General features: G+C 37.1%; 1 protein-coding gene across 8 annotated transcripts in view; it reads right to left on the reverse strand.

Moving 5' to 3' along the window:
* Positions 1 to 299: 299 nt before the first annotated feature.
* LOC127956611 (synaptotagmin-1-like) overlaps positions 300 to 19,575 on the reverse strand; it is a 210,564-nt gene continuing 191,288 nt past the window's right edge. For all 8 annotated transcript variants that reach the window (XM_052554662.1, XM_052554666.1, XM_052554667.1 and 5 more), the window contains 5 exons: positions 15,157 to 15,324; positions 14,146 to 14,313; positions 12,262 to 12,379; positions 6,223 to 6,356; positions 300 to 4,192 (listed from right to left, as the gene is read on the reverse strand). In XM_052554662.1, the coding sequence (XP_052410622.1) occupies positions 3,983 to 4,192; positions 6,223 to 6,356; positions 12,262 to 12,379; positions 14,146 to 14,313; positions 15,157 to 15,324 (798 nt within the window). In that variant the 3' untranslated portion in view covers positions 300 to 3,982. The remainder of the gene's footprint in view (positions 4,193 to 6,222; positions 6,357 to 12,261; positions 12,380 to 14,145; positions 14,314 to 15,156; positions 15,325 to 19,575) is intronic.

Raw genomic sequence — 19,575 nt, forward strand, 5'->3', positions numbered from 1 at the left:
AAATTCAATGTTCATGAAAAGGCCAATATAAAATTCCCATAATTTTATTCATTTTTAAATATAGGCTCTTCTTGGAACTAACTTCAAGAATCCTTTTGTTATTTTACTGTTTTTTTTTGTTTGTTTTTTTTTACATTAATTTGTTCGTTCATGCCGCATTTCACTGTACTATGGACAATAAAATGTTATTAAGGTATTCTGATAGAAACTATGGAACATTGTTACTCATTTCATACTGTTGAAATAGAGTCAAGACAAAAACAACAACAACAAAAAAAAAAAACAGGCTCTTGAGAGGGTTCTGTATGAACAGGAAATAAAACATTTTTATTGACCATTTGTGTATATGAAGTTATATAACAACAGTCAGAAACTCCACAGAGTGAATCACTACACAAAGTGAAACCAAATTGTAAAACACCTCATCAAAAATGAAGGTATACACAGCAATATAACTGTCGGCTCGCCGCTGGGGCGAGCAGTATGGCAGGAAAAACACCCCGAACAGTTCTACAAGATTACAGAGAAAATTTCCACACACAAAAATACTCAAGCAGGCAGTTGATATACACAAAGGCAACTAGGATCTCCCTACAGCATCAGATTCTAATTCTTTACACAGCTTTTTCTTGAATGGTGGCTTTTCGTCGTCGTAGAGTATCGGAAGGTTGTATGCGTATACTGTGCTGAGCGATCGGGCTTGTTGTTTTTTCTTTTTCAAGTTGTCGGGTGTGGTTGTCGGAGCTGTTTGCATGCTTTGGTAGGCTTCAGTAAAAGATAGCGTTGCTTTGCAGGCCTAGAAATGGCTTTTCAGACTACTTTACAAACCTCTGAGGTGCAACGAGCAATGCTGTCTTCTACCTGATAGTTTTGCCGTACGAAACAATTGTGTCAGTTTGTGACTCTAAAACTGCATTTTTATCCTTGTTTTATAAACAAGCCTCTTGTATTAAGATATCATAAATACTTACATAAATGAGAGTACATAAGTCAGGTAAAGTAGGAGTAATAATTGTACCTATAGTTGCTATTACACAATTTGGCATTTTTCTCTAGGTTAGTTTTCTTCGACAGGATAAGGAATCATATTCGGCTATGAATACAACACATGAATCAATATTTATTGCAACATAGAAATGAAAGGGCCAACTATACTTGGTCCCACAATAAAAAGATAGAAACAAAACACACAGTCCTCACTGTACATTCTGAGTTCCATAATAAATATAAAATGGTCTTCAATAGGGCACTAAAGAAACGATAACCAGGTCATAGTCATGAATGTGATCATAACAGCGATAACAAAATGGTACAGCCAATCATATTAGTAGTACAACAGATAATTTCCATAACAAGACTGATACAATTCTCTTATATCCAGACGATCCCAATAATGAGGAAATTATATCAGGACAGATATAAAAATATATATACACCTATTCTGAAAAGGAAGGGTTTTCATATATATATATATATATATATATATATATATATATATATATATATATATATATATATATATATATATACCCAAATTTTTAGATGGTTAAATCTTTGTGCAGGAAAACGCAATGGGAAAAACGGAGGAATCTTTAACAAGTTTACAGATATTGAGCTCCAAACTACACGTGTGCTGTGACCTAACCAGACTACTGTCGATGGATACATCGTCTCGCTGTATAGGGTTGCGTTTTTTCTCTCGCTCTCTTTTTTTTTTTTGCTCCTATTGAGAGATGCCGCCCGTTTAAACACTAGGGAATGAACGTACAAGTATTGCACAGTGCTCAACAAAAGCTGTGTGAATTGACTCGCGAGTGCGCACGCTCAGTGACGCTTTTCGGAAACCGTCGCTCTCTCTTTCGTACTCTCGTGTGGTATGATAGGGGGATGGCAGCACAACGTCACTATAGTACAAGATGGCCGCTACCTACTGAAAACTACAACGCTAAGCACACACCGCAGTCACAGTGATACACAACTCAGTCCCAAGAGACTCCTATGGAATGACGAATAGCTTTTTTTTCTCCTTTTATTTTTAAGTAACAGTGCTATCACCTACACAGTAACATTGAAAACATTTAGAAACTCCTCCTGAAGCTAGCATCTAGTGTACGCGAGAGGTTCCTCCAAGATAACTCATGGTTTTAATGGACTAAACGTCTGCTCGCCCTCTTGTTAGACCCGTAGTAAAGGACATTAGAATGTTATTACCTGTACAGACCATTAACTTTTACGGTTATTGTTAAAGATTCGCTAATGCTCGTGGCGTTCAAACCGGTCGGGGGCCAGTTCGCTTTCTTGCGCTATTGAACGAACTGACTTTTTTCGACAAGCAACTGTCCGTTCCTAGACTGTACAGTGCAAAACAGTAGCCACAGGGGAAGGGATTGGCAGTTAAGCATGGCTAACTCTATTGTCACTGTGAAAAGGCAACAGAAAGCAAAAACTGCTGTTTAGGGCACCGTCGCGGACAAAATACATTGTTCCCCGATGAACCTAAGCTACAACCACTATCTGAGTGAAGTGTGCGTGGAGGGAGGAGTCACGTACTCCTTGTACCTCCCTGAAAACAATGGCAGTGTTTAAAAGCTTGCCTCTCCTCCTCCTCTTCCTCCTCATCACCATCGACTCGTCGGGACCGAGCGCTTTAAAAGTTTCCGTCCCGCAACGTTTGATTACTTTTGATTGAAGGCAAGGGAGTCTCTTGAAAGACGCCCCGGTGTAAATAAATCCCCCCGTTACCCAGCCTTTAGCAAAGATCGTAAAAAAAATCATGCAGTTACCAAAAATATTCAGACGTTGACTTAATCTAAAAAATAGTTGTCTTAAAGCTAGAGTTAAAACTCCTGGTTTCATTTTTTTTGGAGGCTGAACCATAAATTCCTCAACGAAACGAGTCCAACGACGAGAAAAGGAAGCGTTTCACAAATTCAAGCATCAAGGACACGATGGCTACAGCTTGTCAATTTATGGTTTCGCAAAGGCGCCAGATCGGATTCGGGAAAATTCGGGAATCGAAGGACAGAAAACAAGAAAGAAGCAAACCGGGGACCCATTTTACTAAAAGTTAACAGCATCACCGTAGGAGAAAAAATAAAAGGCTGATTAGTTTTCGTCAAGTAAGAAGAATTCCTTCGATTAAAGTGGTTTAAGCGAAGCGTACAGGTCCTCAGTTTGATAAATTAGTACAAAAAGTTCTTACGAAATCATGTGCTTGTATAATTGTCAGCAGCATATTACATTTATACCATGAAACCATATTAGTTAATGGCCTTCGTGTTCAGTGTGTATTTGTGTCTATCGTGTACGGTACATCTGTATGCTTTTTATTTTTTTAATAAAAATGAAGCGCAAACCGTCCTTTACGAAGTGAGTGTACCTCCACTAGCGTCTTGCAGGTTGGAATTCTTTAAATATTTATATAGAGATATATCGTATATTTTAGTGGAATGCAATAAGGTAAAATTCTTAAATCCTGTTATATATAATATTGGCTCTTCTATGTCAGCATTTACATAATTTAAAATAGAACATCTTATTAAAAACATCAAGATATACACAGATTAGGAAACGGGTAACAACATACAAACACATAAACTAGAAATCATTTTCGTCTGCATACTGATATATACACCTGTGGTAGAATAAATTCCTCCAGTCATGCGCTATCTATACAGATCATATTGCTTAAAAGAAGGGGGCATTTGGTCGGGACTTTTAAGGTCATGGATGGGGATGAAACAACAAAGGACAGAGAAAGTTTATCGACGGAAGGAGGGAAGGAAGGGGGCGAGGGGTCGAAACTGATGTAACAACACAACATCTCAAGGGGGTGGTCAGAGAAGGCGGTTCTCTTAGACATGAAATTAGGAGTGAGGGTGCATGAATCCTTTTATCACTGAGGTATTTACACGCACTGGGTAAAGAGCACTACACGGGCAGGTTTGTGGGATGTGGGGTGGGGAACTGGGCTAGGACTGCTCTACTTTTTCTGAGCTGCCAGCTGGGCATCCACTTCCTCCTCCGGCTTGAGCACGTGCCACTGAGCGATGGGTCTCCTCGGGTTGGCCAGCATATCTGACCAGTGACGGAGCTCGGTGCCTGAGCTGTTCAAGCCCACAAACACTTTGCCGATGGCATCGTTCTTGCCAATCTTGTCATAGTCCAGAACAGTTATAACAACTTGAACTTTCTGTAATAGAAAGTAGAGAGACACATTTTCAATGTAACATTTGTGCCTTTCAGTTTGTTTGAACATGTGCTGGGTGATAACAATGATGATGATGACGATGATGATGATGATCAGTGTCGTTCAAAAGTTCGGGGTCGGTAAGATTTTTTTACGTTTTCTGAAAGAAATCTTGTATGTATACCAAGGCTGTGTTTTTTATGTAATCAAAAATACTGTCAAATCAGAAATACTGGGAAATATTACAATTGAATATAATTGTTAAAATAACATTTTAATATAGTTTAAATTTTTTATCTAATAAATTGTAAAATATTCCTGTGAAATGTGTGTATATATATATATATATATATATATATATATATATATATATATATATACACACAGTACACAGACATATATTATGTACACAAAAACATTTATTTTGTTTATGATTAATAACGATTAATCATTGCCCAGCCTGAAGTAATATGCATTGCTAAGGACTTTTAAAGGTGATTTTCTGTATATTAAAATTTTTTGCACCCTCAGATTCCAGATAATTATAGATATTTATCCTAACAAACCACACATCAATGGAAAGCTTATTTATTCAGCTTTCAGATGACGTATAAATCTCAATTTCAAAAAATTTACCGTTATGTTTATATATTAAATGTATTTAGATATAATACAAATTAGATGAAGACAAATATAAACGTAAGAAGATGTAAATGTTTTCTAAATATAAACTTTATGTGTGTGTCTTTATATACATGATAAATATATGCAGTAAACACTCAAATATTATAAAAACAAAACTTTATACACACATATATTATATAAACTCTATTTTGGATATGATTAATCGCGATTATAATATATAGTGAAATATTTTGTAACATTATAAATGTTTGTATTTTCTCTTTTGATCAGTTTAATATATCCTTTCTGAAAAGTGTTAATTGCTAAAAAAAAAAAAAAAAAACTACTGAATCCCAAACTTTTGAACAGCCATGTATATAGACATATATTAAGTATAGTATATATAAAAAGGTTTTATAAATTCTGACACATTTAAAAACTACATTTTATAACTTAATGAAGAGGCCTTTAACATTATGAATATCTTACAATGGGTTGCTGGGAAACATTGTTTAACAATGACTGAAAATACACATAGTGGTGCACACCATTGACCATTTTCCCAAATACCACTACAATTATTTCAGTGTGAGGGTCTTTTCAAGAAAAAATTCTGTAGCAGTTTGGGTTTTTGAAGAGCATGGAAGCAGTTACCAAAGAAAGGCCAGCGGGTGCCCTCAAAGAGGTCCCGAACAACTCTGTAAATTGACTGTGAGCACACAACTGATCAGTGTGAGCTCTGGGTCAATGGCTCACTCTTAGCTTGCTTACTTTGAGCCTGATCCAACCCACGCACGACATGCGAGCAGACAATATGAATTAACGTCTTCAGAGCCCTGATTATCCTTCGATCCACCTCTCCGCTTGGATTTCACTGACCAGTGAGAACAGGCCTGGGGCCATTGTTCTCAGGAGCCAGAACTAATTTGCCATGTAATGAAATATTGAGGGATGTACAATGAGCGGGGAACTGTTAGTTGGGGATAGCTGCTTTTAGAAACGTCTGCTGCTTGGTGTGAACGGGAAGGGAGAAAGGCCTCTCTGGTTAACAGACCCCCAGACACACTTTAAATGCAAAGCAGCTCACTCAAAGCATAAAATGTTTCCCCTGAACTGTGAAATGCTAAATCAATTTGAAGCAATTTTATTCTTAGTGCACTAGCAAGCATTGCATCCATTTTATTCTCTAACTAATTATCAATAATTCTTTTAAAAGCCTCATGCCGAGCCATATCCCATATCACAAGTTACTTATTGTCTGTTGCTTGCCAATTAGTCTCTAGGAATTTCAACACAGGATGTTTAATTAGTCTTTAATGACAATAATGAAAAAGGGAATTTGCGCTGAATTTGCTGTTGCCTTTTTAGAGCTTTCAGTACAAGTAAAAAAAAAAAAAAACCTGATTTACCTGGATTTGTTCGAATGGCACTTCGAAACTGAAAGACTCGTTGTAGTAAGGGTTGAGGGTGTTCTTTTTGATTGTCGTCTTCTTCTTCTTCAGCCGCTTGCCGTTCTGCATCAGGTGAATCTTGACGTAGGGATCTAAAAACACACAGAGACAGGACATACCATGAGAAAATACTCCAGTTCTTATGACATATAACAGCAGTGGTTTTCGGCCAGATGACTGGGACCCAACAGGGAACACAGTGCACTTCACAAGATGGCTTAATTTTTTTTTTTTTTCTGTTCTAAATTATTAGGCAGATAGAGACAGAAAGTACATTTCTATTTATTATGGATTTATTTTATTTTATTATCACAAACTGTCAAAAAGTCAAGTTAATTTATTCACCATAAAGAGTGTAAACCCTGAAGAACATTACTTTTATATATATATATATATATAACGTATATGTATAAAATGTCTGGAATTACAGTTTTTGAATTTTATTTGAATTATTTATAATTACTTTATTTAATATTTTTATTGTACTACCACTCCTAATTTCTGCGAATACAAAAGGATGAAATTAGCCATTTTATATTTTCAACAACAAAGAATATTGCAATCTTTTATTTTTCATTTTATTCTTAAATGAATCCAGATTTCACAAAATAACACTGTGTGCAGCACCTGCAGCTCCTACTGAAGCTCCAATAGAAAATCTCTTGTGGTTCGTGTTAGGATAGTACAAGCTTTTACTTACACATGACAGGTGTGTGCCCTCCAGTATCCCAGACAATATCTTCCCTGTTACGTTACTGCCATTCAGGCACATCAATTTCTGCCAGGGCCTCAAAATACTATCCATCTTATCTATCATTTTCCAGCATCTATATTCTGCTTCCATCATGCATCTCTCATCTGTTTACCTCACCCACTACTGATTCAGACTCGCCTCTCGAAGAATCACTTTTTGATTGAAACCTCAGAATACAAATAAAGGATAAAATGTCAAAACAATATCTGATTCTCCATCTATACGTCTTCCTTTTTGAAAAAGGGAGTTAAGGTATGTTTTGTATGTCATACTGAGACTTAAAGAGGGGAGATGTCTTATGCCTTTCTGAGACTTAGAATAAAAAATGGATATACCACCGGTTATTGAGGTGAGTAAAGGTTGAATTTGACAGATGTAACCATGTTTCAGAATTACCTTTTGTCCAATATGTCATTTCATTTCACTTTTTCTCTCCCTGGTATGTCTTTCTGTCACCATGATCCATCTCTGCCCTACTCCAGAAGAGATTTAAAAAAATCTCTGGTACTTTCAATTCCCTCTTCATTTTGCAACTGATCTAAATAGTCTTTATCTCTAAAAAAGCTAGAGTAGCACATTCCAAACAAACACAGAGAGAGAGAGAGAGAGAGAGAGAGAGAGAGAGAGAGAGACCTAGAAGGCATGCTGAACTCTGCACCCATACCATATTAGGAGTCGGGCAGCAGAAAATCTGAGGCATGCAGTTTCTGAAAGTGTAGATCTCACTGATCATTATCTGAGGGTGTGTAAGAACATAGCCACAACCAGGGTTTGAAAATGAAGAATTCTGCTATTATAACACCCACAAATACAACTTGTACACTAAAACTAAAAACTTTAAAAGGGACAGACATGTAGATGTTTGTGAAAGATGTTTTCTCAGGTTTTTTTTGTGTTTTTTTGGGGGAACTGTTAAATTAGATCAAATTTATTGTATCAAATATTTGTTAATATTGTACTATAGGTTAGGGGTGGATAATTTAGTTATTTTTTCATGCAACATTACTGTTATAGATTTCATTAATGAACATTGCTATATAAACGATGGCTTTGTCTAGTGCTCTTATGAATGTTTCTGACGTGACTGTGAAAGTTTACCTTCTATACTGAATGAAACAGCATAGACTTCTTCATGGCCAGTGTTTGGATATTTCATTTAATTCTGTAACATACTTGTTTTGTTTCAACGCTGCAGTGTTGCCAGATACTGCTAAGAAAAAATAACAATAAACCAGAATTTGTTCAAGACTTTCGTAAATAGATACAATAAAGCTATTGCTAACCCTAAATTTCAACTTCCAACTTTACCAACTTTCTAAAGTGTCAATTTAGAAGGGAAAAAAATCAGTCCAAGGAAGCTTATAATAGCAGGATCTGGCAACTTGACAGAGTCTCACAGTGACATGTCCTTAAATCAAGAACATTGGTTTGCTCAAAGTGGCACAAAATCATTTTTTAAGGTATTATACATGAAAAAGTTATTTCTCATACAACAAAAAGCATGCTTTCTTATTTCCCTTTTGCATTCATGAAGCTTCACAGTCAGACAGGGGATCACATATGGAATGCATGCTAACACATTTTATTTAGTCTATACCAGATACAAAGATAGATTTCTCATACCAGAGCAGCACAGCACCTCCTGTTGAACTTACACAAACATTGCATGGTCTTCAGAGCTCTAGCCGCTTGCTCCATCCACGTTTAATAAGGTGAAAACGTGCAGTATATGGCTATTTATGATGTTGAACTTAAACAGAACTTTTCCGGGTCTAACACTATTAACGGTGGTGCTTTTGCCTGGATGCTTGACAACAGAGTGCCTGAGGTTTGAGGTTGTTGGGGAAATCTGTGGTAATCTACACTCACACAGAAGCCAAGCCAGAAGTTTGTGGTTCTAGTTGGCAGTGCCTGTAATGACTTGTGTTTATGGTTCATATAGTCACTTGAGAAGCTCATCTAGAAGGCATACTGAAAATCAGTGAAAATAAAACTGGCCCTTGTCTCTGATGTGGCATGTTTTCATTGGCTCTGGAACATAGGCATTCAGTCACATATATGGTCTACAGACTCATAGGTGTCTCCTAGTGGTGGACTGCATGTGATGCATTCACCCTCAGCTTTATAAATGCTAACTTAAAAAAGTGCCAATTTCAATGCTTATTTTATTTAAATTAGTGCTGTCAAACAATAAATCGCGATTAATCAGATCCAAAATAAACGTTTTTGTTAACATATGTGTGTACACTGTGTATATTTATTATGTATATAAAAAACAATTAATCAATCGATCAATTAATCAATGTTAATTCTTACAAATTTAAAGGGATAGTTCACCCAGAAAACACTTTCATGGCCCAGAAAAGTAGTAAGGACATCATTAAAATAGTCCATGCGACATCGTTATGTTATGAAGAAGCAATAATACTTTTTGTGCACAAAGAAGAACTTTATTCAACAATTTCTTCTGTTCCGTGTCAGACTTCAATGCGTGTTTAATACGACTATTTTAACGATGTCCTAACTACCTTTCTGGGTCTTGAATGTGTCAGTTACTGTCTATGCAGGGTCAGAAAGCGCTCGGAATGTTCCGATGATTAAAGAAGGTCTTATGGGTTTGGAACGGCATGAGGATGAGTGATTAATGACAGAATTTTCATTTTTGGGTGTACTATCCCTTTAAGTGTGAATTAAGAGTCCAAATGCATTTTGAGGCTTTAAAAAAATGTAGTAGCTCAAGCAATAGCTATATAAAAATAGCACGAGCAATGCAATAGTCGACAGGTTCTATTCACAGAACACACAAGAACCAATGAACTGCATAACCTAAATGCCAATGCATTAAATGCATATATACAAATGCAATTTATTACATGTGCATATTTAATTAATAATCTAAACCACTAAAAACATAATGAGGAAAAATACTGCTCTGGTGAATTATTTCAAATTACATTTATTTTAGCTGCAACAACCATGTCTCGTGTGATTACAGAGAGTAAACAGGGTTTGAATAGAGAAAAGGATAAATTATAGTGTTCTGATGAGTCGTCCTCCCTATAGCTGAATCACAATGGAAACAGTCACTAATTATTGGCATGATCCTTGCGCGCCTATTGTTTAGAATCATGTGACAGCTCTGAAGTGATTCCTTCGGGAGAACATCAACTCCCCCCTATAACAACAATTAAATCTGAGGCATTTTCGCAAACTTGGAACGGTAAGACAAGCAGAGAGAGAATGCAGGGACAGAAATGTTTTTCTAGTAAAATCAGTGGGAACATTGAGTGCTTTGTCAAAAAGGTTCATTTCACAATACAAACCGTCAGAGTCTGGCAAAAACCCAGTAATTGATGGTGAAAGCACCCTTAACTGCACAATTTTCACACAGGATTTGATCGATCTGGCAAACGACCAATTCAACAAGCCCCACGGTGAAATGCAATAGGAGGTTTGAGGGCGTAGTTATCACATCGTGAAAACTATAGTCCTCTAAACACGATCCCCTAATAGAACTGTTAACGGTGTTAATTTCAGCGGCGTGTTGGAGTATCTTATGAAACGTGACTGACAGTTTATAGCCCGCTTTAACCTGGATCACTAATGGACTGGAGAGAGCGAGAAAGTTTTGCTAATAGCTGTTCTTCTCTCTCTGAGTGATGAGAATAAACGTCAGGCCTCTCGGCTCCCGGCAGGTGGGTCTGGTACTGATGGCCTGTCCGTGTCTCTGACAGCAGGATCCAGACGGACCAGGTGCAAGGGAGGTGGGCAAGTATGGATGGACGAGACCGAGCCGTTTTTCATAAGTGGTTACGGCACAGATGAGGACTGATTTGCGAACGCCGAGCTGTAAATTTACTCAGCGACAATGTATTCATGTATTCACCAGAGCTGAATATTACTTTGGCTGATTAAGCGATGTTCTCCGCACAGCCGTAGGTTTGGAAAGTGTCGGATCATTTCAAGCCACATTTCGACGCCTCGGGATTTGCGGCTGTGAATGACTGTATATGCATTACATGATTTTAAAAGCGAAAGATATACTAAAAATGACTTTGCATTTACATACAGACAAGATTGTGCAGCTACGAGAAAATCTAAGGGTTTTGAAACCGGGTTTAAGACAACAGGAAAACATAATGCATCTGTCTTACTGTATTCGCATAGTGTATTCATGTAAGGCTATGATATTATTGTAATATTTTATGATTTGTTTCCCCAGCTGCACACACTACCAGTCAAAAGTTTTTGAACATTACGATTTTTTTTTTTTTATTCTCTTCTGCGCTCCAAGCTTGCATTTATTTGATTCAAAATACAGCAAAAGCAGTAATATTGTAAAATATTTTCAATATTTAAAATAACTTTTTTTCAGGATTCTTTGATAAATAGAAAGATCCAAAGATCAGCATTTATCTGTAATGAAAAGCTTTTGTTATATTACAAGTTATAGTCATTAAAACCTATATTGGGAAAGATATTATATAATTTAATACTCTCTCTCTCTCTCTCTCTCTCTCTCTCTCTCTCTCTCTCTATATATATATATATAGCAAGGATGCTTTGAATTGATCAAATATGATGATAAAAAAATTATAATCTCAGCTGTTTTTAACAATAATAATATAATAATAAAAAAATGTTTTTTTGAGCAGCAAATCAAAACATTAGAATAATTTCTGAAGGATCATGTGACTGGCTTAACGATGCAAAAAAAATCAGCTTTGAATTACATTTTTTTATATATTCCGATAAAATAAGAGTTATATAGTTTAATATCATCTTACTAAAACATTATGGGGAGATAAAAGCAACAACTGATGAAGTAGTCTGCTATACTCTTTTCATATATGTTTGATCATTTTAGGATGCTTTTTTCCTCAAACTTAGTTCAGTTTTCTCCTATATCATAAAATATGAGTTATTTAAGACTGATTTATCAAACAGATAACAAAAAACATATAGACATGCAATTTTTTTTAAAGATTTCTTCATATCATAAAATCAAAATCATACATCAGGTTTTACAGGGTTAAGAATGGCAAATAGAAGACATTTTAAATTTCACTTTGTATTTAAAAGACACAAAAAGTCTTAAAATAAAATGAAAAATAAATAAAATAAATAAAATAAAATGAATTGTCATGACAGCTTGCAACAAGAGACTGTCCTAAACTGTCACATAATGGCACAACCTTTGTGCCAGGGTCCAGCTGACAGTGTGACTCAGTAACTGGACTCACCTGACAGGCCACCAACATCCATCTTCTTCAGGTTCTTGGCCTCCAGAACGACCACGGTCAGTTTGCCAGCAGTGGGCACATACCGCAGAGAGAAACAGATGTCACCCAGCTTCTCTTGCTGTGAGTGGCAGAGAAAAGTTCAATCAGGGACATCATTGTCAAGGTGAATAGAAAAAACTGAACCTAAAAACCTGGTCAAATGTATTCACTGAATGAATTTTCTAACAAAAATTAGAGACGTTTCTTTTAAAGCCAAACTGACACATTTCCAGCTAATATAATTTTTCTTAGCACAAAAGACTAAAATATTCCCCTTTACACAAACATTCTTTGACTTTCGTCCAATCAACAGAATTTATAAGAGAAACTGGATTGAGGAGAATGGCGTTGTATTCTTTGAATCTGATTAATTTTCCACAAATGTAGCTGCACTGGTAGACACACTGAAAATACATTTACACGTACACACACCGCATTAATATTTCAGGAGCCATTCTCATAAACATGGACACAAACACACGTGACATATAGAAAACAACAAGAAGGGGGGAAAGGTTACATCACTCTACTTTCAACTGGCTGATGCCATTTCCACACAATCAATTTTCTGTCAATTAAAAGGTCATCAGAATGGAAAAATAACATTTCATTGTTTAATTAAACGAGTCCTACAGGTTAATAAATTGAATTGACTGCCAAGATTTTTTTTCCCTTCTCTTTTTGAAATTTTGTAGGGGAAAAAAGAGCAAAGAGGATTGAACTGGATTGAACTACAAAAATCTACGGCATTTTGTAGTTGATTTTCATTTCGTTTTATACAGGCACTTAAAGTGCCACCCTCAGGACACCACTCTAGAGATTCTTTGATAAAAGTCAATACGCTCCAGCTTTCTCAAGCAGTGCTTGAAGAAGTGCTCCGTTAGTTCATCGGACATGGAGTGTAACAGAAGCACAAACTCAAAGAGCAACCTTCAGCATATGTAGATAGCCGTCAACTCTCTTCCCTCAGCAGGCTTCTGACAGCGTCATAATTAACCTTTACACCAAGGAAACGTGGCACAATAACAAGGTTCCCATAGAAACCATGGCTTAAATGCTATATTCCATGACATTTACCATGAAAATTGAATCTCCCCAACCACTGCTTGGAAAGTCACACATTTTATTAATAAAAATGTGGCACGGCCCAGCTGATTAACTGACATTTCCATTGAAGATGGATAGCCCTCAAGTCTTGCACTTGTACAGTTAGTAAATTTCAATGCAGCTCCTGTTAAATTATATTTACTCTTGTTGTGTACAACCTTTTCAATATACGAGTTAACATTTGGGAACAACTTATTTGGTGGATTAAAGAAAAACACGGGGAGCATAAAGGTCATTTCACGTTGCACAGACAGACCAATGGCGACACTCACAAGATTACATGTCATTTCTCAGACAAGACCCGACAAACACGATTCAATATGTTCAATCAGACAAAATAATTAAAACTCTTTAATTTTGACACAAAATGGGTCTCCATGTTGAGATCACATGTTTAGAAAAACAAATAACGTTTTGACTCATTCACTAAGAAGTTGCTACCAACTGGTTAAATGATGCTAACTTATCCAGATTAGCAAAAAATATCAGTATGTGAATGAATATGAAGTAAGTTTTCTGTACGAAAGGATTGAACATGATGTAAATTTTCTGTACGAATGGATTGAAAGGATTCAAGTCACTGGGAAGAGTCACTACTAGTGAACAACTGAATTGGGAAAAATCCCACTTGTGCTCCAGAAGTTCGGGCAATAGAGATGGACTATTTACTCAAAAGCTAATATTTAAGCTCATTACCAGGGAACAGGTTATTGTCACCCATGCATGTTAGCTTTTTACCTCTTCTTTCTCAGCGCTCTGGAGGTCCCTCCACTCCTCAGTCACATGACTAAAGTCGACCTTATTCATGGGCACCTTTACATCTCCAATAGCATCGTGTTTGGAGAAGCGGTCAAAGTCATACACCGTCATCACCAGAGTTTTCCCTCCAAGCTCAATGTAGGGAACCTGTAGGATATGAGGGGTGAAATTAATTGCATGCATACCTACCAGTCTAATCTCTCTCAATTCCAGTTACGGGATTTATCTAACGCTGAGATGCTGGGATGAAGCTATAGGACAATTGCATGTGCGCGAGAGAAAGAGACGGAGATTTGATTCTTGATTCCCTCCAATTGAGCTGTTTTTCAGACAAAACTCATTATCCCGAAGGACTTGTTCCAACATGGCGACAAACTGCTTGATTGGCCGGGAAAGAGATAAGACCCAAGGGTTGCTATTTTGTCCTTGACGCTATCACACACACCAGCTCTCCAGTCTCTTCATTTCAATAATGAAGGCACTTGTGATTACATGTCAGAGCTCTGTGGTTATCTCTCTCTATGTTGGCGTGCGGCTCATTTCTCGGTCTCAAGGTACCTCTTGTCATAGTTGAAATTGCGCTAGACTAAACAAGAACCAAACACATAAACAGTCCTTTACCCCCCCCCCCCCCCAGGTTGGAACAGTTATATTTTTCCAATTCTTTCAGAAATTCAGCACTTCACTTAGCAATTTAATAGAAGTCTAGAGGGCTGACAGCGGTAATTACACAAAAAGGTATTTCTAGCCACATGACATCCAATAAAACTGAATCAGAAAGCTCTACTGAACATTCTAAATATATATTATTCTACTTTCCGGATGACAGACACCAGCAGGAGTCCATCTGCATGTTTACATGTAATCACTCCAACACATAGTGTCACTTACTGTCTTGTTAATATACCAGAAGTAGTAGTCAGAAATAACTTTAATACTGATCCAATGAGAAATCACTTGTTATAATTCAATGTTAGGTTTGTGACCTACCTTAAAGGTGAATTGCTCATTGAAAACGGGATTCAGTGTCTTCCGGTGGACCTTGGTCTCAAATTTCTTCTTCTTGTCTGGAAGAAGGTAGACCTTCACATAGGGATCAGAGGTACCACCCATATCCATAGCGGGCAGTTCTGCTGCTTGGATGATCCCCACTATGAGCTATGAAGGGTCAAAAGTCAAGGTTAAAGATATCATGAGTAAGACCTTGAAGAGAAGTGTAGTCTTTGTCTAAGCCATCACCCCACCACCATTCTGTAGGAGTTCACTGTAATGCTGGAGCAGATTTATGTGGAGACTGTTGGTCTTCTTTTTCTAAAGCACCAAGATCTGCTGTCTAACATAATTCTACACATTCATGTAGACCTAAAGGGACCTATCATGGTCTTTCCATAAAACTGTTTTTTTTTTTTCAGCTTGTCTGGTGACTTTCAGGCTTTCAAACAGTGTTGTTATTGTTACCTATAGGACTTCAACTATTAAATTATTAATTATTATTTCAAGAAATTGTAATAAAACTGACATATTATCTAAATATCATATATATCTAAAAAAAAAAAAAAATTAAATTAAACACATTAGAAATGTTGCCTTTGAACAAATTCAACAAATTGTATTTCTATAAGTTCAAATAAAATTGAAAAGTAAACTGAACGTATATATATGTAATAATAATAATAAAAAAACAACAACTGTATATAAGTAATACTAAAATGATACTACATTCAATATTATTATCTTCATAATATTGACAATTTCATAAAAAGTTGTCATGCTGAGATGCATCCTTCAGACCCGGGCTGCATTTTTCTTTAAAAAGTCCCAGCATTAAGGAGGCAATGGGGTCAGGCCATGTCAAGCATGGTGCTCCTGATCCTATCTCCTCATTGGCTCTGATAATTGATTGGCCGGCTGGCTGGGCTGAGGTCCCCATATCCCCTGCATGGCCTCATGGGTCCTACAGTCAGTCAATCAAGCTCCCATCAGCTTCCCATAAAACGCCCTGTCTCTGTGTCTATACATGCACTCGGGCGTAGAACTCTCTCTCCTCTCACCTTCTCTCTCACTCTGACCAGCTGTCACGGTTGTGCTGCCATGGGAAGGACTGTAGTCTATGACAAGCTTTGCCAGTGTTTCTGGTTTAGATGGGGGCCATCAGAGAACACTGTGATTGTTTCATGACAAAGGAACTATAAAGATTTTAATATCCTGTCAGGCTGTAGTAATGTTTGATTTTTTTTTTCTTTCTTTCTTTTCATTAAATGGTGCTGGGTTTCAGGTCTGGACAGTTTTATTGTTACACACTGTAATCTTGGATTTAAAAAAAAAAAGCGTATGTTCTGACTTGAAGAAAGAAACACCCCAACAAACACTGTTCTAACACAGACACAATCAAACAGAAAAAAATATCTGTATTTTTGAAGAATTGTTTGAAAGGAAGAAAATACTCCACAAATGATGCCCATTGCTCCTATAATCACTGCTTCCATAAAGCATAAGTGAAAATGGTTGACAAAATAAAGAGTCTTTATTTTCACCAATAGTTTTCTTTTGTCAGTCATGGAGTTATATGACCATTACCTTTGTAAGAACTGGATAATTACATTTTAATATATACTGATTCCAGTCTTTAACATTTCATACTACCTGACAGGAGAATACTTAGATGTCAGCTAGATTTTGACTCCAGATTCAAATCTTGACATGTTAGCAATGAGAAATTCAAGATCTAGATAATAATAAAGTGGAATTTACAATTAAATGTAAAGGTAAAGTTCATCCTTGAGAACAGGACACCCTTAACGTAACCCAATTGTAACACTTCTTTCAAGATATTATTGCTTTGAGCAGCTCCTTTAACTTAACACAAGTGTATGGCACTTGCATCAGGATGGTCATAGATTTGGTTCGAAGGGAACACACAAATTGCTAAAATACCCTGAATGCACTCTAAGTTGCTTTGAATAAATATACTTAAGTTGTGATGTATCTAATAATGTTTCCAGTTCAGAGCCTCCACTCTATCACAATTGAGAATACTATCACTACTACTTCATTTATTTATAGCACAGATTAAAGCTAAGCTAATAAAACTCTCGGTGTACACTACAGTCTCTAGACTCACTGTGTTCCAAACACTAATAATTTATTGATTCAGAAAAGATGAATCATTGTCTGGCAACCTGAGATTTTATCCAAAGCGACTTAGAAATGAGGACAATGGAAGCAATCAAAATCAACAAAAGAGCAATGATACGCAAATGCTATGACACGTCTCAATTGCACTAAATGTATATTAACACTATTTTGTATTTGTTTTCGTAATCTGAAAACAACGACACGTGTTATCAGACTTAGTTAATAGAGTATTGTTGATATCATGTTGACCTTAAGTTGCAGTTGTCATTGTTTGCTGAATTTTGGCGGGTGAAATCAAGTTCATTTTGTAACAGGTTCAAGTTGTTTACTTAAATTTGCAGCGTTGAGCATAAGAAAGCTGTTTTGTTTGAAAGTGAATTCTGTGTGAGCTGTTCTTCACACATCGCCATACTACTGACAGCAGACAATGCACCATTTGTGCTGGCAAAATTTTGCTAATGTGACTGCACATTTAGCCCAAATTACGCAACGTATCTGTCAGTGGCATCGCTGTCAGTCTCACTGGAAGTTTGCAATACACAAGCCGATGCCAACTTTAAGTTTAAATGAGAAGTCTTTTGTAAGTAGCTCCTAGCTGCGGGTTAGATTGAATAGTTGTGGATGACAGTAGCAGTATGAGTCAGGGTGGATCTGTCTCTGGTTGTTTTGTACATAGACGGGGGGCGAAAGACTGTCTGATCCTGATGAGACTTTGGCCATAATAACCATTCGCTCTGCAGGCTACACAGTTTAAAGAATCAGACTGATGCAGGACATGCTGGAGGAAGATTGAGCCGTATGACTTCACCTCAGTGGGTGCAGTGCTCACAATCTCTCATCTAAAGGCTTTGAGCTGTCATCTTAAATTACTGCTGAAATGGTTTTCAGAGAAAACTGTTTTCTTAGAGGGGTTTGTTATTTGGCATAAACAGCGAAGGGTTTCTGTCCTTAAAATACCTGGGATGCGTAAGAAAACAGGCCACGATTGCAATGATTCACCTCAGTGAACGTGTATGGATTCGCAGTTCAATCTCTCTTTCTATTCTCATTAATAATATCGCCCTTATCTGCACCCTGCCTCTCTGTCTCCCCGAGGAGCCGCCCTGGATTCTGAGATATTGTGTCTTGTGGCTGTGTGACTGCCATGTTTTGTACTTTTCTATTTTTACCCTCTGGCTTGCTCAGCAGGGTTGGAAAGGTCCAGATTACCTTTAAAGAAACCCAGAGTTTAGTTGAGCTCCCTGGAACCTTTCCCCTTTGGAAAGGGCAAGAGTTGCAGAAAAATCTCCCAGACCTCCGAGTCACCCTGAAGCGATACTCAGTTTGATTTAAAGTCAGACAGGAAAGAAGCATGTAGATTTCCTGCCGGCACGGAGGAAGGAGATACATGCGTGTCTATGAGAGTGAGTGGCTCTATGGGTTGAATTTGGGTCAGGCTGATGTGGATTTCTTTGCAACTCCTGCTTTTTGCATCAACTGGTTTTATTTATTTGCTATCTGCAATGTTTCCTTAAACAAATCTGTAGCTTTCCACTGATTCTTAATGCTATGTTAAAATGTGTTACAGTGCTAATTTAGAACCAAAGCAGTAAAATTTAATTTAATTTATACTGATTGGCCGAATACAGTAGTGAATATGACATAGGTTTTTATGCAAAAATACACTGCACTGTATAGTGAATTTGCTCTTTTGGGTTAATGCTATATTTTATCCTCACATCACATTCTTATACCTCCAATGAAGATTTCAGTTAATTTAACTTGCATGGCAAAAGAATAGAACAAATGCAGTATCTTGAAAATCTCATTCTTGTTCTTAAAACTCTGTTATGCCATAAACTGAAAGCATTACCAGTCATTTACAGTCATTTTGTCATCTCACTACACATTCAGTGCCGGCATACAATGAAAAGGCTCCTGTGGTGGCTGTGCTTACAAAAGCAGTAATTTGTGTGCATGTGATGGCGGATAATCTGGTTTTTTTCAGGTTTGTATCTTTTTTTTTTGCAAGATCTCGGCATGAGACTATGCACAGCTTCAATTATCTGTCACCCAGGATCTGACAAAAGGAAGTGCATCCATTCTGGAAGTCTCTCGGCTTTCAACCTCAACCGCTTGTAAGAGGCGGCCAATGAATTTCGGCTTAGCCTCAGAGCTGAAGACAAGCCAGCACCCTCATTCAGTCAGCCTGGACGAAAGCCAGTTCAAACTCGAATCTAACTACTGTGATGTGCCCTTGACATTCACGGCATTTGGTGAGTTTACAGGATGATG

This window comes from Carassius gibelio, chromosome B4, assembly GCF_023724105.1.
Source record: "Carassius gibelio isolate Cgi1373 ecotype wild population from Czech Republic chromosome B4, carGib1.2-hapl.c, whole genome shotgun sequence".
NCBI classification, from domain to species: Eukaryota; Metazoa; Chordata; class Actinopteri; order Cypriniformes; family Cyprinidae; genus Carassius; species Carassius gibelio.